We start from the raw sequence: 26,110 nt of genomic DNA, 5'->3' as shown, positions 1-26,110 counted from the left end.
GTCACAGCCCGTAAGCCACACTAATACTCATCAATTCCGTCCCTTTAGAGACCCCACAACTCGTCACCCAAGCATTCAGGGCAGTGAGGAAAGAGTGTGAGCCTTTAAGAGAGGCAGAGACCACGGTTCCGCTGCTGAGCACACGCCGGGCACAAATAGGCCCTGGGCTCACGTGCAGTGGGAACGGGGTGACCCTTTGATCAACACTGGGTCTTTTAAATGCTACTTTAATAACCTTGCAGACCATGAAACATGACGCTGAGTCCTAGAAACAGCAATAGACAGGAGACTTTTATACAAAAATTTGTTGCTTACAAAACATATGCAAAAGAAAGCTAAAAGAAATAATAAGACACAGAAGGCCTCGTTCTTGCTAAGTTTTGTCTACATTAAAAAAAAATCTGATAACTAATGTTCTTTTATTCTCCTTAAAAAAAAAAATGCTTAGGCACGATGTGCTGGTGGCTCTGAACTAGAACCAGTCCCCGGCCGCCCCTGCCAGGGTGCGGTCCAATCCTTCCTTCGTCCACAGTTAAGGCATCTTTTTTCTTTTCTGAAAAGTGAGCATGCTGCTTTTGTTTCCAGTTTCGGTTAATGGATGGGGGAGCGCTCCCGTCAGCTTGGTTCCTGGGGCCAGGACACAGGGCAGCCATGGAGCCCCGAGGCCCCGCAGCGTCTGTGGAGCCTTGCTGCTGCCGTGATGAGCCGGAGCCCTCTGCCACGCCTGGTGCACTTCGGGCGGAGTGTGGTGGTCCCTGGTCCCACGGAGATCCATGCATTGGCTCACAGGTGCCCGGGTGGGTTGTGAGCCTCACCCAGGCCAGGGTGGGTGGCCGACAGCGCCAGCTGGGGATCCCCGACCACGCCAGACACCTTCTCCTCCTCCCGTCGCTTCAAGCAGGCTGCTTTGGGGTTCAGGTTGCGTTCTGGGGGGAGTGGAGGAGAGCGCAGTGGGAGACTGTCCACAGTTGGGGACAGGGAGGGTTGGGATTGTGCTGTGGCCACCCCTGGCCAGCAACAAGCCAGGGCAGAGCAGGATGGGGCGGGCGCAGCCTACCTCGCACCTGCTGCTCCAGGCCCAGGATAACCTGCACCGCCTGCTGCAGGATCAGCAGCTTGGTCTGCGCCTTATCCGACTTGAGGTGTAGCTGGCACATGCGGCCCAGCTCCCGGAAGGCCTCGTTAATGTCCCGCACGCGCACCCGCTCCCGTGCGTTATTGGCCATACGCCTCTCCCGGTCCCTCAGGTCCTTCTCCTCCAGGGACAGCACCTCGTCCGTACTGCTGGGTCACAGCACCGAGCCTCCGTCAGGGGGGGGGGGGCGGGCCGCTGCACGCTGTGTGCTAATGTGAGTGACACGGGTGCAGCCAGTGTTGGGGAATGTGCGTGGTAAGGAGTGGTGGCAGCTCTTCAATGTGGTCAACCCCAAAGGGCGTCTGTCTCTGGGAGGCCAGGTGGTCACTTTGGGAAGGACAGAGGCCTTTACTCTCCCCTAACACATGTGGAGGAAGGTGGGACCTGACAGGGCAGTGGCTTCTTAGCTGTCCTTGTCCCTGCTCATGGCTCTGGGTGACAGGATTCAGGGCTGGGCTGAGGCCTAGAAGGCTCATGGAAACAAACAGCACTCAGGCCTGAGCCCCGTACCCCAGAGCCATGGCCACCCTAGCTGGGCCAGGAGCAGTGCTCATCTCCACTGTGGACACCATGGCGGCAGCTCCAAATGCCCGAGCACAAGGCTGAGACCCTGTCCTGCCTGAGCTGAGCCCATGCCTCAGTCTCCCCTTAGGGGTGCAGACGGCAGTCACCTAGGCTGTGAAGGCCAGCACGCGCCCTTTGCGGCTCATGCCCCTGCTGCCCACGATGGACCATATCCCTCTGGGTGGCGGTAGTGGCCCCAGACCTCAGGACAAGCGCGCAGACCAAACTGCATGTGGGCACAGAGGCTGTGTGCCCAATGAACCCTTTCCTTCCCAAGGCCATGCAGGGCCTTATGGGACAAAAGGCCCCGAGGTGGCGGTGTGGCCAGCCCTGTCCACAGGGCGGCAGGTGCGAGGTGCAGGGCGGCAGGTGGCAAGCAAAGGCAGGGGACAGCAGGGCAGAGGGCAGAGCGTGAGAGACAGAGCAGATGAGGCGGACTTGTGGGACACAGGGTGGACCACACGCTCTGCCACCACAGACACAGAGACCTTGGAACAAGGAGAAAGTGGAGCCGGCTCGGCAGAGCCCACGCTGCAGGAGAGAAAGTGTTAACGGCGGCAGCCAGGGCAGTGCAGGTTAAGGAAGCGGAAGGGGCCAAGCTGAAGTCCTCCCTCACCAGCTCTGGGGCAGGTGGATGGGGAAACTGAGTCAGGGAGAAGATGCTCTCAGAGAGGTTGGTTGGGTCCCTGGCAAAGTGAACAGGGATGGGACCTCTGGGTCCTTGGGGAGTGGGAGTCACTGGACCCTAACAGCCAGGCTCTGGGATAAGGCCGGGCCAGCAAGCGTCTTGGATGGGACAATTTGACAGAAGTCCTCAGGCCAGTGGGGCCAGGGTGGCAAAGTCAGTCAGTCAAGAGGTGACACACTATAGGGAAGGAGCGTTAGGGACAGGGATGGAGGGTGGCCAGTGTGGGGACAGTCAACCCGGAGGACTAGCAGAAGGAACCACCTGTGGTGGGGTAGTAACGCAGGGACAGAGTCCTGCAGGGGCAGTTGGGGTGGTGCCAGTGTGGGTGAATGGTGTTGGGGAGTCAGCATGTGAGAAAACCCATGTGAGGGATCAGCAGGCATGGACAGTCGAGGTGTGAGCAAGTCAGGATGAGAACAGTCAGTGTGTGGAGAGCAGTCATACGGGGAACAGCTGATTTGGAAAGCGTAGTGATGCCAGTGAGGGCAGTGGGGAGTCATCAGTGGGGGGAGGGGTCAGGGAGGATGGAGTCAGGGAGGATGGAGTCAGTCGGTGAGGATGGGGTCAGTGGGTGTGGGGTCAGTTGGTGAGGATGGGGTCAGTTGGTGAGGATGGGGTCAGTGGGTGTGGGGACAGTTGGTGAGGATGGGGTCAGTTGGTGAGGATGGGGTCAGTGGGTGTGGGGACAGTTGGTGTAAGCTGAGGGTGAGGGCTGGTCACTGGAGCAACAGTGTGGAGAATTGAGCAGGGACAGTCAGCGCTGGAAGTCAGTACAGAGAACAGCCTGCAGAGAACCCTATCCGGGACCAGAGGGTGTGCAGGTTGGTTGTGAGGGACAGTCACTGTACTCTGGCTGGGGTAGCAGGAAGGGGAGCGTCGCGGAGGCGCAGGGCGCGGGCCGCCCACTGACCTCGCACCTGCTGCTCCAGGCTGAGGATGACGGCCACGGCCTGGTGCAGGATGAGCAGTTTGGTCTGCGGCTTCTCGCTGCTGAGGTGCAGCTGGCACATGCGGCCCAGCTCCTTAAAGGCCTCATTGATGTCGCGGACCCGCAGGCGCTCGCGGGCATTATTGGCCACCCGGCGCTCCTTCTCCCGCTCGGCCTTCTGCTCTGGGGGGAGAAGGTCGTCCTCGTCCTCGTCTGGGCTACGGAGGAGGGGAGCCAGGGGCCAGAGGGAGACAGTGAGGTGATGTGGTGGCCTGCAGGGGCCTCCTGGGGTCTGTGTGCATGTGTGATGTATGTGCGTGTGTGGCGTGTGATGTGTGCGAGGCCTGAGGGGAGGGGTTTGGCACCTGGTGCGCGTGCGTGGGGCCTTCAGGTCCTTCTTGTCCTCCTCGGCGTCGGCCACTGATGCATTCTCCTCGTCGTCCTTCTCCTCACGCTTGATCTCACTGACTCCTGCCGTGGCGCCTGCCCTCCCGAGTCCTGCAATAAAGCCTGGGATGAGTGGTGGCAGCAGCCACCAAGCTCACCTGAGGGGCCCTTTGCCAGGGCGCAGCTGATTTGTGGGGACATAAATAAGATGGAAATAAAACAAGCCACCAAGACTGCTGCCTCAGGCCAAGGTTAGAGGGGCTCCCTCCCCACTCAAGATCTAGTCTGATGCTGAAGCCAGACTAGATCAAGTCCCACACCACACGCAGCACCAAAGACAGAGACCCGCACTGCACGCAGCAGTGGAGACAGAAACCTGCACTGTGAACTCCAGAGTGGGACATTTCTGCCCTGTCCTCCACTGGCCAAATGCTCTCCACAGCCCACAGGGTCCACTGCCTGCTGTAGTCTTAGTGGCTTCTTCCATCCCTCTTGCCCTGCCTCCAACCCATCAGGCCCCATCCTGCCCTGGGGCCTTTGCAGTCTTGCTGGAGCCTCTCTCCCTCTGTCAGCTCCTGGACTCAGCAGAACGGTCACCCTAAGACACCATCCCATTTCCCTTCCTCTTGCCCTAAACTTTGCCCTGCTGGCCTGGCCCTGATATCCCCTAAAACTGTTACAAGGGAACTGTCCCCATGACCCTGCTGACACACACTATGGAAATCACACCCGTCCTAGGCCCTCATCTGAGAAGCAGGCACCCTCCCTGTCAAAGGAATCAGCCTGGCCCTGCTGGGATCCTGGGCCCCACCCTGTGCCTCAGTGTCCCCAGACTGAACCAGACACAATAGTCCCAACCTTGCGAGCAACGATGAGGATCTCGACGATCTTGGCCCCTTGGTGGGTCTGACAGTCTGCGTGTGCACATGTGTGCATACATGCATGTGCACACACAAGTCACATCTATCAAGTGTCCTGCCCTTGTCACTTAACCCCAAGGTGAGTCTCACTGAACTTGGAAACCCCCCCCCCCCCCCCGATTCCCAGAGATCCTCCTGCCTCCCGCTCCTCAGTGCTGGGTTACAAGGTGCACACTCAGGTGTGAGAACCACCAACTGAACAATGTTTTGAGGCACAGGCTCTCACAAACCTGAGGCTGGCTAACTGCCCAGGGACACACCACTGTGTGTCCAGTTCGGGTCTGCAACCAAATGCTTAAGTTAGACTGAGCCACCCTTCCAGCCTCGAGGGACAGGAATTCTGTCCTTCCCTCGGTGATCAAGCCCAGGACGCTGGGACTCACCACTGTAGGAGTCAGGCGGCCTCTGTGAGAGATCGGAGAGGGAGCTGGGCTGGCTGGGGAGGCTGGCGTGATTATGCAAAAGACTGGCACCGCTGTTGAGGCCATCCTCAGGGTGGCCTCCACTGACCAGGCCCTCGTGCCGCCCGCCCAGTGGCATGGGGCCCGCGAAGCTTGTGGTCAGCGCCCCATGGCCAGGCAGAAGTCCATGGAGATCACTAGCAGTGCCCACAGCGTGGCTGCGAAGGACATGGATAGCCTCATCTAAGCGGTCCTCCATCTTGCTCTGCTGTGTGAGTGGGTAGAGAAGGTCCACTGAGCCCCGGCTAGGCAGCAGGCAACTCATCCCTGCCCCTCCGGCACACTGAATGACTTCTCCCCCAAAAAGGGCTCCATATTCCGATTCTGTGGTGATGGGATTGACTGGCACTTGATACCTGGCCAGCAGGGAGGGGACACTCACCAGGCCGTGGAGACCCCCGTCGTAGCTGGGAGATAAGGCACTGGGGGCTCCTGCCCGGGGCCATTGTGATGTCCCTGGAGGGGAAGGAAAGCCATGAAGGAACCTGGGCAGTGGGACCCAAGGCTGGATGAACTCAAAGATGCTTGACACAGCCACTGCAGACACTGCTCAATCTTTGAACCCCAACTCCTTCCTGCCTGGGGAACATGACCCCTGACCTCAGAGGAGCCAGTCCTGACACAACAGTTACTCTCTGTCCCTCCACACCTGGATCCACTGCTGTGAACTCAAACAAAGGGCAGGTGGTTAGCTCCAGAGGCGACCAGACAGGCCCAGCTGAGGACAGGAGTGGAACTGCTCTGTAGACCAGGCTGGCCTTGAACTCACAGAGATCCACCTGCCTCTGCCTCCTGAGTGGCTGGATCAAGGCATGCACCACCACACCAGGGAGAGTGGTTTTTTTTTTTTTAACCCCTACCTCCCAGGACTTCTAGAGGCTCCTGGCTCCCACCTGACCTCACCTAGTTGATGCCCTGCCACCACCACTACCCACCCCGGCGTGGTGTTCCTCATAAGAGCTGAGCCTGAGGTTAACAACTGGACAAATCACAGGTGGAGGCCCACCTTACCCTCATGCCACCTCACTACCTGGCCAGGACTCCAGCCTGGGGACAGCCCTGAGGTCACGCGTGGTTCCCGTGCCCATCCCATACACACCTGGCAGGCCCTGGGGTGAACCCACAGGCGTTGAGGGGCTAGGTGAGAAATTATTGCTGGAGTGATCTGGGGAGTAGATCTGCAGTGATGGAGACAGAGAAAGGGGCAGTCAGGACCAGGGATCCAGGATGAGGCTACCAAAAGTCCCCCTCTGCCACCACCAGTCCAGGCCCCTGCTCACCGAGGCCAGTGCCTTCCCAAGGGCATCCCCTGAGCTGCTGGCTGTAGTCCCTCGGGTACCTGTTGAGCGAGGCAGGTAAGTCCTGTTCTGGGAGCCTCCATCCTGCGAATGGTGGGACCCTCCCTCTTACGCCACCCGCCACCCCCAGTGTCATGTCTTGCCTAACACTGACACCTGTTCCTTCTCTGCCTCGATTTCCCCCAGAGTCAAGTGGAAGAGCCATTTGTCATCGAGGCCTGCTCCTAATATTCCAGGGTCAATCTGAGGTGCCTCAAGGAGGGGACCATGTTTTCTAGCTCTGGCCCAGCAAGTGTCTCATCTCCATGGAGCCCTGATGTGACCTCTTGGCTCCTACCCGGGCCCAGGAAACACTGGGTTTGACCTCACCCATGAGGCTGTCTGCCCCGCTCACAGGAGGCGTATGGCCAGAAGTGCCACCGTAAGTGCCAGGGGCGGCAGAGAAGCTGGACACAGCTGGTAGTGTGCCGTTGACCTCAGATCCATGCAGCTGGTAGCTCTGAAGGGACAATTAGTAGGTGAGGGGCACGGTGATGGTTGAGGAGTGGGCCGGAGCAGGCAGGTCCCCCGACCACAGCACCTACCATGCGTTCCTGCTGCTGGAGGCCCCCAAAGGCACCGCTGCCCACAGAACTGCTGCCTGGTGCAAGAGGCAGAGGGGATGAGCCATCTCCTAACATGGGCCCAAAGCCTGCTTGGCCGGGGGGACTCCAGAGCTCTGCCGAGGGGTGCAGGCTGCTGTCTGTGTGGAGGAGGAGGATGAGCCTAGGGACCCAGCCCTGCAGAGCATCCCCCCGCCCTCGGGAGCCCCACACACCTGCCACATAGAAGGGGGAAGGGTAGGTGCTGCTGGGGGTCTTGGCAGAGGGGTAGGCTATAGCATCCCTGCTGAAGCTGTCACCTGAGCTGGGTGGATACACCTGCAGAAGGAGGGCAATATTGGAGGAGGGTGTGGAGCCATCTCCCCCAGCCGTACCCTCCAAAATGTCCCCTCCATGCTCAGCTCTTGTCTAGCATGAGCCACTGCTGAAGTCTCCCTGTTCCTCTGGAAACATAGGACCCCTGCTCTCAGAAGCAAAATCCCACCTACCATACCAGCATCAACCCTGACCAGCTGGCAACGGCTGGAACTCTGACAGCTTGAAGAAATGGGGTGTGGGCGGGGGAAGGGGGGATCCTGCCACCAGTGTCTGCCTTGGGACAGGACTCAGGAGGGGATCGGTTGCTCATGCCTGCCCTGGCAGGGGAGCAGGCAGCAAGTCTAAGCTGGCTGCTGGGTTAACTTCCACCTAGCTTAACTGGGTTTTGTTGGTCATAGTCTCTGATCTTAGTTTTGCTCCCTCAATATATGTGTTTCTAGGGAGCCCTGACCTATGCCCTCCACCACTGCTGGCCCCAGTACTAACATCAAAGGAAGCTGCGGGGTTCTGGGGACACAGAGGAAGCAGGGGCCTGAGGCATTAGTATACAAAGTGCACTGTGTAGCACAGGCCAGCCTACAATTTGTGACCTTACCTCCCAAGTGCTGGGGGAGGCGGCCAGGCTGGAGAATCCAGCACACCGCCTTTCTTAAGGTGATTAAATCATAGGCACATGGCACCGTGAACCACCAAGGGCCAGCAGCCATCTGCCAGGGTGGGCAACCAGCCAAACACCAAGCCAGTGGGTGGGAACACTTCCAGCCTTGGCAGGTGGGTGTGGTTGGGAACAGGCGGGACCTGGAGGGACCAGCTCACAGGGATCCCCCATCACCTCCCCCGACCCTACCGTTAGAGGTTACAGGCAGAAAACCACTCCTAAGCTAGAGGGAATGAGGCCTGAGGAAGGACTTCCCTGGGGAACAGTCCACACATGCCAATCCTCTGGTGACCCATGGGATGTGGCCACAGATTCTGGCACGGAGAATCCACCATACACAGTGACTATAGGCTCCAGGCCTGCCCATACTCACAGAGGAGGGAAGACCAGGCGGGACTTTCCGGACCTTCTTAGGCTGCGTATCTGCGGGGAGCAAGAACAGAGGACACACTCCCCACATGTCCTTCTGTGGACACTACTAGGCTGGGGTCAGGACCCAGAAGCGCACACTTCCAACATTTTTTCTTTTACTGTTTGTATTGCACTATATATTTTTTTCGCTCTCCCCCTTCCTTTCCTCGCCCCTTCTACCCTCTCCCATGACCCCCATACTCCTAATTTACACAGGAAATCTTGTCTTCTCTTTTCTATGTAGATCCATGTATGTCTCTCTCAGACTCATAACACAGCCACAAAAACCTGGCGGCGGTGGTGCACACCTTTAATCCTAGCTCTCTGGAGGCAGAGACAGGCAGATCTCTGAGTTCGAGGCCAACCTGGTCTACAGAGTGAGTTCTAGGTTAGCCAGGGCTACATCAAGAAACCCTGTTTCAGAAAACAAATCTAAAAACCCAGAGTCCCACCCACTGGGACTAAGATACAAGAAAACACAGGGGGGGCGCCCTGCACAGAGGCACCAGCATGCCCTGTGGGCGCAAATCAAAGCGAGGCTCAGCGGCACCCAGCCCAGGTGTCAGCCTGTTACACTGCCCCTTACACATGCACGTCCCCAGCTCCAACTCACCCAGGCCACCATCTGCAGCTCTCCGCCGAGGGTTGCTGGGGTATGAGGGGTAATACTGGGAGCCGCTCTTGACACCAGATGGGGACAGTGGTCCAGGGTTGCTGAGGCCCAGCTCGCCTGGCAGGAAGGCAGCCTGGGGGGGATAAGCAACCAGGAAGCTGGGGCTGATGTCTAGACCCAGGCCTGATCCCCACCTGAAGACCCTCCCAGCTGTGAAGATCGATGCTACATGGGCAAGGCCAGCCCCCAGGTTTCGCCGATACACAGCCCCCATGACGTGCCCTCTCCTTAACCATCATGCCATCTCACAGCCACCTCTTGCCAGGGGCACAGGGACCCACGCTGGGGTATGAACCCCGCTGACAGTGGCCTCGTGTAAGCAGCTGAGTTGGGGCACGAGAACCATACCCCGTACAATGCCAACTGTGCTCCTCACATGGGTTAGGGCTACTGAGCGGCTTGGGTACTGGAGAGGTGACGTGAACATGGCCACAGTTGGTGCACAGCCTGGTCCTGGTTGCTGCTTAACAACTGCAGCTCCCCCAGCACAGTCTCAACTCCAAGGGTCACCTTGTAGATCAGGCCAGCTCTGCCCTTCTGCCTCAGTTTACCTGACTCAGTGCTCCAACACTGGTTTCTCTCCCGAAGGTGGCATAGGCGCTCCGCTCACTGCCCTTGCCTGCAAGGGATAGAAGGAAGTCACGAGAGACCCCAGGAGGGTCCTCCAGACAGTGGGGAGTTGTACATGGTGGACCTCTGGCAGGGCCCTGCCTGGACAGCCCAGCCGCCCAGTCCCCCTAGATACAGGAGAGAGGACAAGGGAAACCGAGCAATGGCGGGGCCGACTATCTACACACTTCTCTGTTCTTTTTTTCTTTGTGCAAGATGGGTTGAGGGTTTTGACTGCGTGTATGTCTATATGTCTGTGCACCATGCATGTGCCTGGAAGAGGGGTTCCTTGAGATTGGAAGATTCCTTGGACTGGAGTTATGGTTGCTGTGTGCCACCACACGGGTACCTGGACTGAGCCCAGGTCCTCTGTATGAGCAACAAGCACTCTTAACTGCTGAGCCATCTCTCCAGCCCTGATTGACTTCCTAATCATCCTGCTTCAGCCTCCTGAGTGGTTGGATTCTGAGGGCTGCTGACCCTGCCAGTACTCAGTGCTCCCAGGGTCCACCCTGGGGGGAGAGGGAGATGACACAGGATGGGTTGGAACAGACACAGCTGGCCTCTGTGGGAACTGCCCTCTGGCCCTGCCATCCTGTCAGACAGGACACCCGAGGAAGAGGCAGGAGAAGGAAGCCCAAAAGGGAACATGTACCCCACAACTGCAGAGGCCACGTTGGGCCATGGTGGAAGGAGCTGGGGTCAGGGGTCAGTGCTGACCAATTCCGAATTCTAGAAACATCCCACTCTTGAGTTAAACCTTCACAGTTTTTCAGGCCTCTTGACCCACTGCCTGGTGACTGGTCTCTGTAGTCCCCCAGGAAGCAGGCAAGGCTCACTCTCAGGCAGGGCAGAAGCCAGGGCTGTGACCGCACCCCACTGTGCACAGAGTGGCCACACTCACCTCCAAGCCCAGCTCCTAGAAACGTGGAAGAAGGCAGGCTGCTGTGTGATTCACTGAAGTGGGCGCCTTCACTGTAAGTCTAGGGGAGACAGGCAGGATGGGGGGGTGCGGGTGAGACAGCTGTCCCAGAGGGAAGGGAAACCCGGGGACCTGGGCCTTGCAAAGGTGTCTCACCCGGCTGGGGTCGAAGGAAGAGCTGTTCTGGTCACTGCTGCCCCAGGAGCCTGAGCTGGGACGGTCCTCAAGCCCTGTAGAAGGCAAAGGGAAGCCAAGCCTAGCCTAGTTCTCAGGGGACTCAGAAGGCTTTGGGTCCCCCCCCCCCCATACGCCTAACAGCAATGAGCTCAGCCGCCTCCATCCTGCGCAGCCTGGGACTCATCTGTCAAAACCTCAGTTACTGTGCCGACTCAATCCCATGGCCAGGGCTCTTGTTCAGGTCTATGTGTGATCGTGCAGGACTGGGCATCTGAGTCAGAGAGGTTGGCAAAAGTGCAGAGAAGCAGGGTCTCCCTGGCAGGGGCTCCACCTGGGAGCTGACTAGCTCAGTGGGAAAAGGCAGACACTGTCAGACAGGGACAGTGGCACACCTGGCTCTGCAGCCTCATAGGAAGGTCAAGGGTTTAGGTGGTAAGACAGGCGTTAAGGAGCCTGGAGCCCAGAGGACCTTGTCCTGAGGGGCGGAGTAAACCAGGGCTGGGCCCTTATCTTCCCCAACACCTCAGGAGCAGCTAACGGCCTCTCCACCCACAGCAAACTCTCCTTCCTGACCCCTAGGCCATCCCCACACATAGGGACCACAGGGTCCAGCCTTGATTCCACCCAACTTGGCCACATGGTCACACAGTGTGCCTCAGTTTCCCTATCGTGAAACTGGATGGACAGGCAGAGGAGGACTGAAGTGTCCACATCCACATTCTGGGCTGGGGGGGCCTCCTGGGCCTCCCCCCCACCGCGTACCCCATGAGCCCCCAATGCCGCCCAGGCTCTGCACCAGGAACTCTCCAACCCTAGAGACTTTATTACGAGCCTCTGTGCTCATCATCCCCTCCCTGGAGAATCGGGTTTAACTGTGGTTAATTTGCATAATTGTGCATATTAATCTCTCTACCTCATGAATATTCACCTCTCATTACACCTTCTTGTTTCCTGGTAAAGTTCCAATGTGCAGAGAATGGGGGGCTGGGATACAGCCCCGGGGGCTACAGGAACTACCACTAGCATCAGGTGCAGTCTGGGGTTGTCTACACCCCAAAATTTTTCACTGCCCTGGTGAGGCTGGAGTGGATGGGCAGCCAGCACCCACATTGTTGTGTTCCCACCAATCCTTATTCAACATAAACCCCAGGGTCATACAGGATGTTCTGGAAGCCCAGACCCAGCCTGGGTGACCCCTGAACTCAGCATACAATTGTCCCATCCCAGAGCCTGGCAATGTTAAGGATCCCCCGAGAACCCCCGAGAACCTTCCAGCACAAGCCTTGTCTCTTCCCTCTGGAAACGACAAAACTCGGAAGCCCTTCCCCCACCCCATTAATAGTTATTAAAATCACCCCAGCTGATAAATTATGCATCTTAATAACTATCATGAATATTCATACACACTAATTAAAACATTCTAACAGAAGATGTTGATGTCAGGTGTGCTCCACAGAGCACCAGGAAACGGCTACCTCCATCCAGAGCTCAGTGACACCCAGACAACTTAGAAGAAGGCCCATATTTGAGTTCTATTCTTCTGAAGCACTGTTGGCACTCTGGCACCCGACTTGCTTTTATAACTAAGGTTTTCTGGCACACGGCTCTCCTGGCCACGTGCTGTCTACAGCTGTATTCATGACAAGGCTTTCGTTATGAGGCCCATCATGGAGACGATCACCTGCCCTGGTGTAGAGCAGTCTACGGTACGGTGGAACTCACCATCGACACCATTTCTTCCTCCTTCCACAGTCCACTCAACAGGGACGATGCCCAAAGCAAGCACGACAAAGGAACCTGCCTTCCCTCCTACTACCTCCACTCAAAACACCGCAAGACAAAGCCACGAGAGCAGAAGCAAGTTTGAGACAAGCCTGGTCTTTATAACACATCTCAAGAGACCCAAAACGAGGGCTGGAAAGATGGCTCAGCGGTTCCAAAGGTCCTGAGTTCACTTCCCTAGGCCTCTGGCTTCTCGCTTCCCAGGGTACCGCACTCGTATATGCATGTGCACACTCGCACATCAATGGAAAATAGTGACAGTAAACAAAACACAAAAAAGAAAATATACGGCTGCACGAATAATATGGTCATGATATAAACCAGAAAAAAAATTAAGTAGACAGTCTGAGAATTTTAGGCGAGGCTCCACCCCCACCAATGGCTCCACCCTGACCACGCCCACAGGCCCCCACTGGGGATTCTAGGCGGGGTTTCACCCTGACCACGCCCACAGGCCCCCACTGGGGATTCTAGGCGGGGTTTCACCCTGACCACGCCCACAGGCCCTCAAAGTCAAGACTCAGGCAGAGGGCAGACTAGGCAGTTTGTGTCTGCCTAGCATGTTTGAGGCCCTGGACTCCATCCTAACACACCCTCCCCCATCAAATCAAAATGACCAGTGAACACATGAATCCGAAACTCCTAAAGTCGGGCAGAGAAAGATAAGAACTTTTCAAAGAGGAATTAAGATGAAAGTAGAAAGGAGTCGATGGCAAATATCGATTCCTCTCCAAGGAGAAAGATTCCACAGCAAGATCAATACAACAGACCAGGAGAGAGTCAAGGACAAAGGGACAGAGGAGGGAAGGCAACTTTACAGGCAGCTATGGAACACTGGAAACTGGGTGGGGACTGATGGCTCTGTTTTGAGGAGTGGGGCTCACACAGCCAAGCTGGCCTGAACTCACAAACATCCCTACCCCCTTCTGAGTGCTGGGATGACAAGCTCCCACTCCCACACTCTTCTCCTGAGTGGGAATGGCTGATCTTTGAGGGACTGGCTGGCCCACTGACCAGGCTGTCTCAATGAGAGGACACAGAGGCGTGTTTCACAAACACGAGGACTTGAGTTCGAGTCCCAGAACCCACCTAAAAAGCCAGGCATGATGCTTACTAGTTCTGGAGAGGTAGAGACAGGAAGATCCCTTGAGCCCAGGGGCCAGCCAGTTTGGCTGGATAGGAGAGCATCAGTTGTAGAGACCCTGTTTCAGTAAACACAGTAAAGCTGGGCAGTGGTGGTGCACACCTTTAATCCCAGCATCCAGGGCAGTGCAGGTGGGTCTCTGAGTTCGAAGTCAGTCTGACTTACAGAGAAACCCTGTCTCAACAACAACAACAAAAACCCAACAAGAAAAGAGCAAGTAGGAAGGCAGGTTGAATAGCCACGGAGAGCCCCCAGCCAACCAGGAAGCTGTGCCCCCTCCACGGCCTCTGCTTCAGCTCCTGCCTCCAGGCTCCTGCCCCTCATGATGTAGAAGTATGAGCCACACAAAACACTGTCCTCCCCACACTGGTTTTGGTCACCGTATTTGCCATGGTGACAGTAAGCGTCCTAGGATTCTCTAAGAATCAATATGACACTGGTCAGCCACTGCGGTTTGAGACAGGGTTTCTCTGTGTAGCCCTGGCTGTCGTCAAACTCTGGAGACCAGACTGGTCTTGAACTCAAGAGATCCTCCTGCCTCTGCCCCTGGAGTGTTGGGATTACAGGCATTGGCCACCACCTTGGCAGACCCAGTCTTATGTGGGACCAACACAGCACAGGACAGCTCTGGAAACACCAGTCAACACCACAGGTTGGGAAGGAAGGCTCCTGTGGGATACTTGTGCGCTGCGTGAAGATGTGTTGCTCTGATTAGTGTCATAAAAAGCTGAACGGCCAATAGCTAAGCAGGAGGTAGAGGAGGGACTTCCGGGGAGAGAAAGCAGAGGAATGTAGGCCACAGAAGCCATGGAGGAAACAGAAGTACAAGATGGAAGAGGGTAACAGCATGTGCTAGAACAAGCCTAGGCTATCAGCCAGGCTTTCATAATTAGTAAGTCTCCCTGTTATTATTTGAAAGCTGGCTGGCGGGACAGAGACTCACAAGCCCAAGCTGGCCTTCCATTTGTTATCTAGCAGAGAATGACCTGAACTGCTCATCTAACTCCCTCCTTCACCTAGTGCTGGGGTTGTCCCACCATGGCTGGCAGCAACCAAATTCTAGCCCTCCACTTGGAGACTCCTGATCCAGTCCCCAGCAGCAAATAAAACAGAATAAACCCACTGGGCCAGATGACAGCACTGAGCTTGCAGAGGCCCCAGGTTCAGCTCCCAGCACCCACTGCAACCGTCTGCAACTCCAGACCCTGGGGACCTGACACCCTCTTCTGGCCACGAGAGGTCCCAGGCACAGACGTGAGGTACAGATACACATGCAGGCAAAGCACCCATATTGCAGCCTCCTGATTACCACCACAGGCCTCAATGCTCCGCACCCGGCTGATGTGGGAGTGATTTCTTATTAATAAAGAAACTGCCTTGGCCCATTTTATTGGTTAGAACATAGGTGGGTGGAGTAAACAGAAGAGAATGCTGGGAGAAAGAAGCTGAGTCTCCATGATTCTCCCACTCCAGACAGACGCATGTTAAGATCCTCCCTGGTAAGCCATCTCGTGGGCCACACAGAATACTAGAAATGGGTTAGAATAATATGTAAGAGCTAGCAAATAAGAGGCTGGAACTAATGGGTCAGTTACAGGAATACAGTTTCTGTGTAATTATTTCGGGTAAAGCTAGCCGTGCGGGCAGCCAGGTGCTGGGGACACAGCCCTGCCGCTCATAACGCTACACCCGGGAAGACCCAGAACTCCAAGAACACCCCCCAAAGTCACCCTGTAACACACAGTGCTTTAGAAACGATGGTAGAAATTTTTCTAAAGCCTTGGTGGATTTTTGTTTTTAATGACAGGACCTCACTACACTCCCTGGAAACCTGGAGTTCCCTGTGCAGACCAGGCTGGCCTCTGCCTCCTGAGTGGTGAGATTAAAGGTGTGCACCACCACATCTGGCCAGGCAGTGATAAAGGGAGGGATGTGTCTCTAAGGAACCATCCTGAGCGCCTCGAGGCACACTTCAAGAGGACTCCATCCATGCAGCAGCGGTGGGATCAAGGATGTGAGAGAGAGAGAGATTAGAAGCAGAGCACCTTCCTATGCAAAGAGCATCTGCAAGCCAACATGTATCACACAGGTTCCTACGTGAAAAGACACTGCAAGTCAGCATTGCTTGTGAAGAGTAATTCCAAAAGGAAACACTACCAAGAAAAAAGAAACTCATCAAACACAGGCGGGCTCAAGCCATGGAAGGAACTCACCACGAGACTGACAGGTCTGTGATCCTTAGCTGCCACCCATCCTGTACCCACAGTGCTGGGGACCTGCCGTATGCACCCCATCCCCCCGTATGTACCTCAATCTTCAAAAGAATAGGGCAAACACCCTTCCTGCAGCCCAGACTGACAGAAGTGCTGTCCCCTCAAATGGCCCATGTGGACATTGGGCTCTAGGCCACACAATCGTGTCTCCAGGACAGTCACACAGCCCCAAGGTCACACGCCAGGCTTCTAAGCCTGGTCCCCGAGAGTCCAAGGGCATGGGTGGGAGCAGGTCTGGAGCTGAGAGGGCTGCACAGGAACCATAGAAACCAGAGGGTGGTATCTTCAAGGTCCCATCCTGCTGAGCCTGCCTGGCAGTGAGATTCGCGTTAGGTTGTGCCCTCCTCAGGGAGTCACCTCCAGGCCCCAGAGCAGGCCTTGGCAACCAGGGAAAAAGGGTCTGGAGAGCCGTGCTGCCAAGAGGGCAGCCCATCCCACCCTAACAATAGCTGCCAACCTGACCTTACCCCCCTATCGTGGCCGGAAGCCTGGGCACTGAGGACTGGGGGCTGCTTCCGGGGTGACGGGAGCCTGTGGGGATTTCCAGGCCTTCAGGAGTGCCCAGATGGCCTTCCATCCACTTCCTCAGGCCGAGGGGAAGACCAGCAGGGTAGTGACTGATGGCCTTGCTTTTGGAAGGGGTAAGCAAGAACCACCCATACCAGCTGGGATCTGAGACCTCACAAGTCCTGGGTCCTAGGAAGCCCCCAGCCCCTGCCGTCCCTGCTAATCAGGTTCGGCCATGTACATATCAAGCACCTAATATATGTTCAAAATGCAATTACTTGGGGAGGCCAGGCCGCACTGTGGGCCTAGAGGCCTAGGCTCCAGTCAGCCCAACCCAACGAGCTCTATAACAACCACACTCTGGCGGGGTACGTGTGAGGAAATGCCACTATCCACAGGCCGACCCACAGACGATGAGCCCCTCAGTCCTACCTGAGCCTGCAAACTGGGTTCCGGCCAGGGAGGCAGGCCGGCCCTTCCCGTTGGCCACAGGCAGTGGAAACATCTGTGGAGACAGAGGAGAACAGTGAGTGGCGGAGCAGAACTCGGAGCTCTGGGGACGGGGACCCCGTGGCAGGAGACCACAGCCAACTCTGAAGCTGAAAGGACACTAGGCTAAAGGGGGGGATGGGGCCCCACTTGCTAGAGGGTATGACTTACAATTTGTTTCTGTGGGAGCCCAATCCTGGGTGTCATTTCTCAGGAGGGTTTCTGTATAGCCCTGACTAGCCTGGAAATTGCTGTGTAGCCAAGGTTGGCCTCGAACTCACAGGGATCCACCTGCCTCTGCCTCCTGATTGAGTACTGGGTTTAAAAAGTGTAGGGCCAGCCGGGCGGTGGTGGCGCACGTCTTTAATCCCAGCACTCGGGAGGCAGAGGCAGGCGGATCTCTGTGAGTTCGAGACCAGCCTGGTCTACAAGAGCTAGTTCCAGGACAGGCTCCAAAACCTCAGAGAAACCCTGTCTCGAAAAAACCAAAAAAAAAAAAAAAAAAAAAAAAAAAAAGAACTTGAGTTCTAATCACTGGACGGCTAGGGAACTGTTGCTGGGTCAGGTGGATATTTGGGGCCGGTTCATCAGAAGACCTTCTGTACTAGACAACAGACCTGGGCTGCTGGGAGTCCAGTTCACACAGGTCCAGTTGCTTATGCCCAATGGGACCACGTGGAGTTTGGAGATCGCCTGTGAAGCTCAACTATGCAGATCACCCAGCTACCCTGCTAAATCCTCCCCTCCCCTGTCCCCTACCAAGACACCTAGGTGTCACCTCCAAGCTTCAGAGACAAACGGTACCTCTGTTAAGTTGGGAGCATAGCCCCCAGCCCTGAGAGCTGTATTGGTCTGGACTCCAAATCCCAGCATGCAAGGTCCTGACCCCTCAGAGCTCAGGACCACTCCCACAGACTGTGTGAGCTCCCAAAGGAGAAACACGTGGTCTCTTTCCCTTCCTCCTGNTTTTTTTTTTTTGGTTTTTCAAGACAGGGTTTCTCTGTAGCTTTTTAGACTGTCCTGAAACTCACTCTGTAGTCCAGGCTGGCCTTGAGTTTATGACCCTCCTGCTTCAGCTTCAGGAGCGCTGGATGCCAGGGGTATGCCAGCACCTGAACCATCTACTCTAGGTCACGTGTTTCTTCCCACCCCAGCATGACTGCAACACGCTTCTGTTCAGCAGGGTGTCCAGGCAAGAGTCCCCAAACACCATGGCGGCCCCCCACTTAAGACACACACTGCCAGGAAGTGTGGCCCAGCCCCTACTAAGGGGAAACCGAGGTTGTCCCCCCAGCACTTGGGAAGCAGAGGCAGGAGAAAAGGTCATCCGTGGCTACATAGGGAGTTAGAAGCCACATGAGACCTTGTCTCAAACAAAAAGGGAGAGGGGACTGGGCACTAGGTGGCAGAACTGGGCATGTGCGTGAGGGTCTTAGAGGGAGCCTCTTACTCGCAGGATCCTGACCCCTCCCAGCTCTTCCACGCCCAGAGCGCTCAGTCTCTGCATATTAAAGGCTCCAAGGCACAGACAGCCAACCCCCAACCTGTGTGGGGCCCAAGAGACAGGAGTGGTGAGAAGGTCCAGGCTACTCACACCATCCTCTATACCTTCCCTAGACGAGGTGCTGACAGTGCAGCCCCACAGCCGGACAGGCGCAGAGGCCACCGTCCCTACCCCCCACTACAGAAGCAGCGTGGCTCTGTTTGGGGTCAGCACAAGCTACAGGGTGAGATTCTGTCTCAGAACACCTAAGAGGGGCAAGGCAGAGGAACAGCTCAGTGGTTAACACACTGGCTGCTCTTCCAGAGGACCTGAGTTCGGTTCCCATCACCCACATGGTGGCTCACAAGCCTCTGTCTCCAGTTCCAGGATCTGATACCCTGCTCTTCTGACCCGAGCACAACGGGCACAAATGGGGTACACAGATACACACACGTGAGAAAAGTTAAGAATGAAAGACAAAGTGGCACATGTCCCGTCTTCCCAACACTTGGATGCTACATGAGATCCCAGCTCAAAAACAAAGCCTTCCAAACAGGGACCTACCGCCCAACACGGCCACACGAGGCCTTGTTACAAGAGGTGACTCCTACCTTCTTCCCTCTCAGTTTCTCCTCAGTGCCTCAGGATGCTCTCTGACCTACATCAGGGGAAACCCTGGGTCCTTTGGACTAAAGAGGAGGTGGCCCGGAGGCTTGGGGTGTTCCCTTGGGTCCAACAGAGCTGAGCTGCACCCCCAAGCTGGTGTGTTCCGGGCCACTAGGCCGTGACCTGTCAGTTTAACAATAACAAAAAAGAAAAAAAGAAAAAAAACAAGCAGACCGGGCCTCTGCCTACTCAGCCAGGGAGGCAAAAATAAGATGGACCTTAAAAATATCAGCAGGGCCTTCCGGAGCCTTGGGGGCTCCGTACCCAGGGCTGCATTTCCGCAGGCCGGCTGCCTGGTGCTGTTTCAGTATGGGCACGCTTGTTTTTGGCATAATTCTGCGGCCTGGGTGCCTTGTGGGGAGGAGCAGGGGAATTCAGGCCGGAAGTCGGCCAAGGAGCTTTCAGGGCACAGTGGTGCTCCTGGGGGTGGGGCTGAGAACAAGACTCCACAAGCTCAGAAAATGATGCTGGGTCCTGAAGCCCAGGCCCAGTGTCCCACAAGGTGCCTGCCGCATATACGGATGAGCTAGGGGCCTGGTTGTGGGGATGCCCACCAGCTCATTCCTGGGTGTCTCTGTGCTCTGACTTCTGCCAGCCGGCAATTTCTCTGGGCATTCACACAGCTGGAAAGAAAGGACTTGCACAGAATGGGCAAGAACTGCCCGCCTCTCCCCAACCATGGCTGATGATGACATGCTAACGGAACAGGGTGTCTCTGAGGTCCCCAGCATCGGTCAGCACAGCCTGGGACCTCATTCTCACCATTTCTAACTCTGATGGTCACTTTCCTGATTATAGTCAAGGCCACCAGCCCCTCCACAGCCACACTGGGCTCCTGCAGTGAGCAAGGCAGAGGAGAGGCTGGAGACCTCTTCCCTGGGCTCAGTTCCCCCATTTGAAGTGGTAGGTGGGTCCATTTCTTTTGTGGGTGTCACCATGCCTGTTGGGGGTCCCAACTTTTGGGAGCTGGGGGCCTCATGCCGACTGGCACGCACCCCTCCCCCTTTGGCAGTACTCTCCAGCCTGGGAGCAGAGGAAGGCACTGGGGGGCAGCTCACCATGCTGAAGTCCAGGAGATCACTGAGCTCTTTGTCGGAGCCCACAGGTGCCATTCTCTGAGACTGGTTCATCGTCTGGCCAGGGCCACAGGCGTGGGAACTGGGGTGGGTTCCCCAGGCCTAGAGACAGCCCTGTGTGGTGACACCAGAGACAGATGGGGAGAGAGGTATGAGACCATGGACAAGTAGGGACTACAGGCAAGGGTTGGGGGGTCAATGGGGCCCGGGAGGGAGGCAGCAGGCAACCTGGATTTTGGAGGATCCCCTGCAGAACCTTCAACAATAGAGGGGTACACATAAGAACTATCTCCACTCCCAGAAGTTCATCAGAGCATGATGTTTCACATCTTAAAACGGTGTTGGGGGGCTGGGAACACTCCTATCAACTCCCCTGGGGTCCATAGGCCCCATCAAGGAGGGAGAAAGGCTTGGGCCCTGCCTCCTCCATAAATTTGGTGGCATCTTCTCATTCAGCAGCTGTCACAGAACACTCAAAACCCGTCACCCCCAAATTCAAAGCAAAACTTCAAGACTTCACTGGTGGAACAGATGGATGTTTTGCCTGGAACCCACAAATTCTCCCTCACCCCCAAAACCTAAACTCATTCAGAAAAGTTAAAAGACAAAACCAAGCCAAGCAGTCTGTCTCACTGTCAGGACGTATCTGGGAATTATTCAGAACAAAGTCTGAAAACACCCTTTTACCAACATCACCCTGGGGGCAGGGGGTGCCAAGAACTGGGATTCCCCTTTAGGTACGGGGGCTCTGTTCCACCAGCAGGGGTGGGAGTATCCACCTGCCAGGCCACATCCCATAACACAGCCCAGGGAGGAGAGGAAAGCCCAGGAGCTCACCACACATTAAAGAAACTTTTAAAGACCTTTTTCCCAGGGTTCCCCAGAAAGGAGAGAAGGCAGGGGTGACCCGAGAAACCACAAGGTGGATGGAGGAGGTTCTGGGGCTGAGGAGGACCCGAGTCCAGAAGGACCCTAACTCTTCTGTTTGCCAACTCAGACGGGGCACCTGAAACAGCGTGGAGTACCCCTTCCCCCGCTGTTTCTTTTCTCTTTCTTTTTTATCCTTTTTGGAGGACTGTGAAACTTTTTTTTTCTTCTAAGTTGTACGAAACCACACTTTTTTTGTGGGGTACTTGAAACCGATTTTTCTAGGTAACCCCAGGGGGAGAGGTACCACAAACACTGTGGGGAAGGGTGGAGTGAGACTACCTGAGACTTCTTGGATTGTTAAGAGGGAAGAATGGGGGACAACCCTCCCTTTCTTCCCTCCCCCACTCCAGCAGCGAGGGAGGGAGGGAGGCTGGAAGCTCTCTGAGGCTCGAAGGCAGGCCACCACTGTGTTCCAAACCCAGGCTGTGCCGCGCCCCACATTAACACAGAGCAGATGTTCCCATGTTGGGGTCCCCATGTCTCCCCCACCTTCTCTGTACCCAGGGGTCCCTTTCATGTAGCAGACAAAAGGACCTGTCCTTTTTTCCTCAGAACTCTAGCTTGAATCAGGGGGCCCATTTCTGAGTGTGTATTGGAGGGAGAGGTGTCTCCTAAGGTTCCCAGGAGTTGGGGAACCCCTAGCTAATGAAGTGATTATCCTCGCTCTTCCTTCCAAACTTTCAACTCGGATGCAGGGTTGGGGGGCCTCCCTGGCAGAGGGTGGGTGGGAAAGGGACACCTCCCTCAAAATCCCCAAGAGTTAGAGAACCCTAGTTTGTGGAGTGGGGGGATAAACCTCACCCCTCCAAACTCCAGTCAGGATTAAAAGATATGTTTTCAAATGAAGGGGTGGAGGTCGGCGGTAAGGGGATACCTCCCCTAAGATACCCACGAGTTAGGGCACCCCTAAGCTTGGAATAAGGAAATGGTCCTTTCTCTCCCCTCCTAACTCCAGTTCCGATCGGGGCACCCCTCCTTGAGGGTGGAGGTTGAGGGTAGGTGGTAAGGAAACACCGCTCCCAAACTCCCCATGAGTTAGCGAACCCCTATCTGATGAAGTTGGTTGACCGTTCGAAGAGAACCGTCACAAAAGAGGCCTGGGCAAAGTTTGCTTCCAAGTACGCGCGTCCCCTCCACGTCGCCCCCTCTCCAGGCGCGCAAAGTTGAAGGCAGAGAACAATGCGCCGCTGGGCCCGGGGCCCTGTGTAAGGGGGACGCGTGCAACTCTCCCTCGGGGGCTCACCCCATCCCCAGCTTCCCCGCGGACCCGAGAGAGACCCGGAGGAAACTTTTTTTTCCCATGCACTAAGCAGAGAAGGGGGGGTCCCCACCATGAGCGCGTCCCCGTGCGCCCCACGCGCGCGCCCGGGGCCCCTCCGCGTGCGCTCACCTGCTGGGCGGGGGCATGCACCGGGTGCACCGGGCTCCCTGCTGCCCACCGCCCTCGGGGACCCCGGGGACAAAAGGGTGGCGGGCGCGTCCCCGAGGGTCGCGCGTGGGCGGCGGGAGCGCGCAGGGCTCGGGGGCGCGCGTCCTTACTCCTCCTCCTTCTCCCCACTCGCGTTCGCGTCGCCTGGCCTCTCTCGAGCTTCTCGCAGACCAGGCCCCGCGGGAAGGGACCGTAGCAGAGGCGGCGGCGCGCGGCGGTGGCCCGCTACGCCCGCAGCCGCCGGCGCTGCCTCATCTTCCTGCGGCGGGAGACATGTTCCGCCCCCCCACCCCGCCCCGCGCCGCGGAAGCCACGCCCCCTGGAAGCCACGCCCCCACCATCCGAAAGCCACCTCCCCCAGTCGCCGCAGCCGCGCCCCGACCGGATGCACGCCACGGATCACTCCACTACCTCTTGAGGCGACACTAATATACACCACCTCACAACAGTCCACTGTCAAAACACCCACAGAGATTACCATGACACCCAGAATCAACCAGTATCTAATACTAAAGTGCTTCCGGCGGAGGTATTATCTACCAGACCGCGGTAAAGCCTCAGGGACTATCTTCCTACGCGGTGGAATACAGACACTGAGCAAAGCGTCATGACGCAAGCGGGAAGGACCATGAGATTGCACGAGAAGGCCCACCACAGGTAGCCAATGGACAGACGGGAAGCTTTGATTGGCAGCGGCTTTCACCATTCATCAGGAACCCCCGGCTGCATTCCCGCCCCCACGGCAGAGGCGGGATTCTCAGAGCGAGAGTCCGCGAGACGCTCTCTAGAAGGGGGAAGGCGGTGGAAGGGCGGAGGTTGGAATTTATTTTCTGGTTGGTATGCCCGCCGGCACCGCCACGACGAGTGGGTTCTATTTGCGTTTCTAGGGTCGACCCTGGGTCTTATGTGTTGCGAGCGGGTATATCAAAGTCGGGAGGGGATATCAGATCTTAATGAGAGGTTAGGAAACTATGGGTCATTCTGTTTCCTGCTGAGGGACCCCCACGTGGATCAGCTTTTTCTTCTCTTGAAAACAGAAGTTCCGGGATATGGATAATAAAAAATGCTGGCTGTGGTGGCGCAAGCATTTAATCCCGCACTTGGGAGGCAGAGGCAGGCGGATCTCTGAAGTTGAGGCTTCCGGGACAGCCAGGGCTACGCAGAGAAACCCTCTCTCGGAAAGCAAAACAAAAATTTTTAAATGAAAATAAAATAAAAAATAATGAGGCCAGGTGTTGTGGCGCACGCCTTTAATCCCAGCTCTCTGGAGGGGAGGCTTAGGCAGGTGGGTCTCTGAGTCTGAGGGCAGCTATAGTTGCAAGCCAGTTAGAGCTCTACAAGAAGTAACGAGTGAATAAACACTTTCCACCTCCCCTAAGGGCTCTAGAGAGAAATGTCCCTCTGTCCCTCCTCCCTAGCCTCAGAAGAGTGGCGTCCAGATACCAAGGACGTGCCCCAGCACCACACGGGTCTAGGGGCTGCTGTGAATCAGAACTCCAGGTTCCAATCCATTCCCGGATGGCAGGGGTAGAGCTGAGAAAGGATCTCATTTAAGCCAGGCTGGCCTCCAACTTCCTGCATAGCCAAGGATGACCTGAACTGTTTGTTGTTCTTTTGAGACAGGGTTTCTCTGTAGCTTTGGAGCCTGTCCTGGAACTAGCTCTGTAGACCAGGCTGGCCTCAAACTCACTGAGATCTGCCTGCCTCTGCCTCCCAAGTGTGGGGATTAAAGGCGTGCGCCACCACCGCCCGGGGACTCTGAACTATTGTCGCCCCACACATGCCCTGACCTACTGCTACAAGCTGGGGCACACCTGGTTGTGCAGAGCTGGGCTGAAACCCGGACTTCATATACCCTGAGGGAGCTCTCTGCCTCCTTAGCCCTAGCCTGATGCCCCAGCTCCAATCCTTTTTCTTTCTGCCATATCTCAGAATCCTACTTGCTGGGACTCGGTTTACCCATAAGGAAAATGGGTGGGTACAATCACGGCTCATAGAAGGTGTCACTCCGCAAGTTCCTACCCGGTCCTTCATGTCCCTGCTGGGGGACTTGGGTCTCTGATTGAATCCTTGTCCTTGCAGCCTTAAGTTCTTCTCGTGGCTCAACCCTGATTCCATGAATTTGAGGGCATGCAGCATGCTTTGCTCAGGCCTTATCGGGTGGGGGGGGGGCTGTAGTCCCTCTAGTCCCTGTCATCCAAAGCCCCCTACTTCGACTGCTCCAGGTGCGCCTTCCAATCACAAGCCATCAAGTCCTTCAGAGAGTGAGTCCATTGTCCTTAGAGAGAGACTGAGGTCCCCACTCCACCCCCAGGGAGCTCTCCAGACACCCACAAGCCACCATTGTCTTCCCCCGGGAGGCCCATCTTGGGGCTAAGTCACCAGGTGGAACAGCCCATGGCAGGGAGCCCTCTCTGGGCAGTCACCTTTGCCCAGTCCTGAGGCTTGGGTGTGCCCTGGCAGGAGGACAAGCAGCCAGGGGCTGGAGCCAGGGCCCCTGCAGGGCGGCCCACGGCCTGCTGGCCCCCCCACTCTTGACTGTGCCTTTTGTTCTGTGGATGCTGGGGAACCTGTCCACCTACCTCAGAACCCTTCCCATTCCAGCCATAGGAACTGTTGTGTCCAACCTGGACTCTAAAGTCATTTTCGAAGGCGTGTGGGGTGCTCCACTGGCATCAAGGACAAATTCCAGTCAGCAAAGAGGGCAGACAAACTAGGAGATTGGGCAGCTGGGCCTCTGTGCAGGCCCTTCAGCTCCACTGCTCTGGAGACTGAGGAAGAAGCCCAAGTTCAAGGGCAGCCTGGTGAACTTCTGGGTGATGGTAGTCTGAAAAGCTAAAAGAAGGCTGGGGGTGTTGCTCAGCGGGAGAGCTCCTGCTTAGAGGACCCCAGTGAAGATCGGGGGTGTGGTCAGGGTGGAGCCCCCTCTAGAATTCCCCCATCGAGGTGATGAGGGCATGGTCTCCTAAAATTCCCCAGCAAGGCCTTGAGGGCTTGTGTGAGCTGGGGCCGTGGGCTCCATCCCCAGAAGTAGGTGCTGAGCGACAGACACAGTGATGTAAGAAAGCCAGGCATCTGGTCGCAGAATCTAGCAGCCGACTGCGGATTAGTGCAGGGTGAAGGACAGTTGGACTCCGGACTTCCCCCGCCCAGGACTTGGGCAGGGTCTGAGAAAGCCCCAAATCAAGACAGGAAAAGTGGAAGGGCGGCAAAGTGGATCTGAAGGAGAGTTGCACCCTCCGTCAGGACAGGGAGGAGTGAAAGGCAGGACGGGAAGCAGGGCTTGGTGGCATGGAGGTGGAGCCAGGGGTCAGCCAGGAGGGCTGCATGAGGAGCGGGTTACAGTGGGTCCCCAACACTACACAAGCCTCGCACCAGGCTGAGCCCCAGTTTTTCTTTTGTTTAGAGACAGTCTCAGTAGCACAGGCTGGCCTTGATTTTTTTTTTTTTTAAGAAGGGTAAAAGGGAGTTCGAGGCCAGCCTGGTCTACAAGAGCTAGGAACCAAAGCTACAGAGAAACCCTGTCTCGAAAAACCAAAAAAAAAAAAAAAAAAAAAAAAAAAAAAAAAAAAAAAAAAGA

The 26,110-nt window shown here is 56.3% G+C and overlaps 1 protein-coding gene across 6 annotated transcripts; it reads right to left on the bottom strand.

Annotated features, from left to right (window-relative positions):
• Positions 1 to 270: 270 nt before the first annotated feature.
• Positions 271 to 22,787, bottom strand: Tcf3 (transcription factor 3). Of its 6 annotated transcripts, none has more exons than XM_050123349.1 (18): positions 22,492 to 22,786; positions 20,154 to 20,285; positions 16,890 to 16,962; positions 10,731 to 10,804; positions 10,557 to 10,635; positions 9,595 to 9,662; positions 8,984 to 9,116; positions 8,333 to 8,382; positions 7,199 to 7,301; positions 6,966 to 7,123; positions 6,751 to 6,880; positions 6,364 to 6,422; positions 6,183 to 6,261; positions 5,466 to 5,539; positions 5,006 to 5,288; positions 3,681 to 3,813; positions 3,298 to 3,533; positions 271 to 926 (listed from the first exon to the last, which is right to left on the bottom strand). In XM_050123349.1, exons 2-18 carry the CDS (start codon positions 20,223 to 20,225, stop codon positions 784 to 786), a joined length of 1,947 nt encoding a protein of 648 aa, XP_049979306.1. In that variant the 5' UTR covers positions 20,226 to 20,285; positions 22,492 to 22,786; the 3' UTR covers positions 271 to 783. The 6 variants fall into 6 exon arrangements, with proteins under 6 accessions (XP_049979306.1, XP_049979305.1, XP_049979310.1 ...); XM_050123348.1 differs by having other exon boundaries at positions 5,006 to 5,291; positions 22,492 to 22,785; XM_050123353.1 differs by lacking the exon at positions 3,298 to 3,533 and adding an exon at positions 1,058 to 1,281 and having other exon boundaries at positions 5,006 to 5,291; positions 22,492 to 22,784.
• Between the last annotated feature and the right edge of the window lie 3,323 nt (positions 22,788 to 26,110).

This window comes from Alexandromys fortis, unplaced genomic scaffold (assembly GCF_014885135.2).
Source record: "Alexandromys fortis isolate MF-2015 unplaced genomic scaffold, M_Fortis_MF-2015_v1.1 scaffold_221, whole genome shotgun sequence".
NCBI lineage: Eukaryota > Metazoa > Chordata > Mammalia > Rodentia > Cricetidae > Alexandromys > Alexandromys fortis.
Note: the sequence above shows the minus strand (reverse complement) of the source record. Positions and strands in the feature narration are given on the sequence as shown.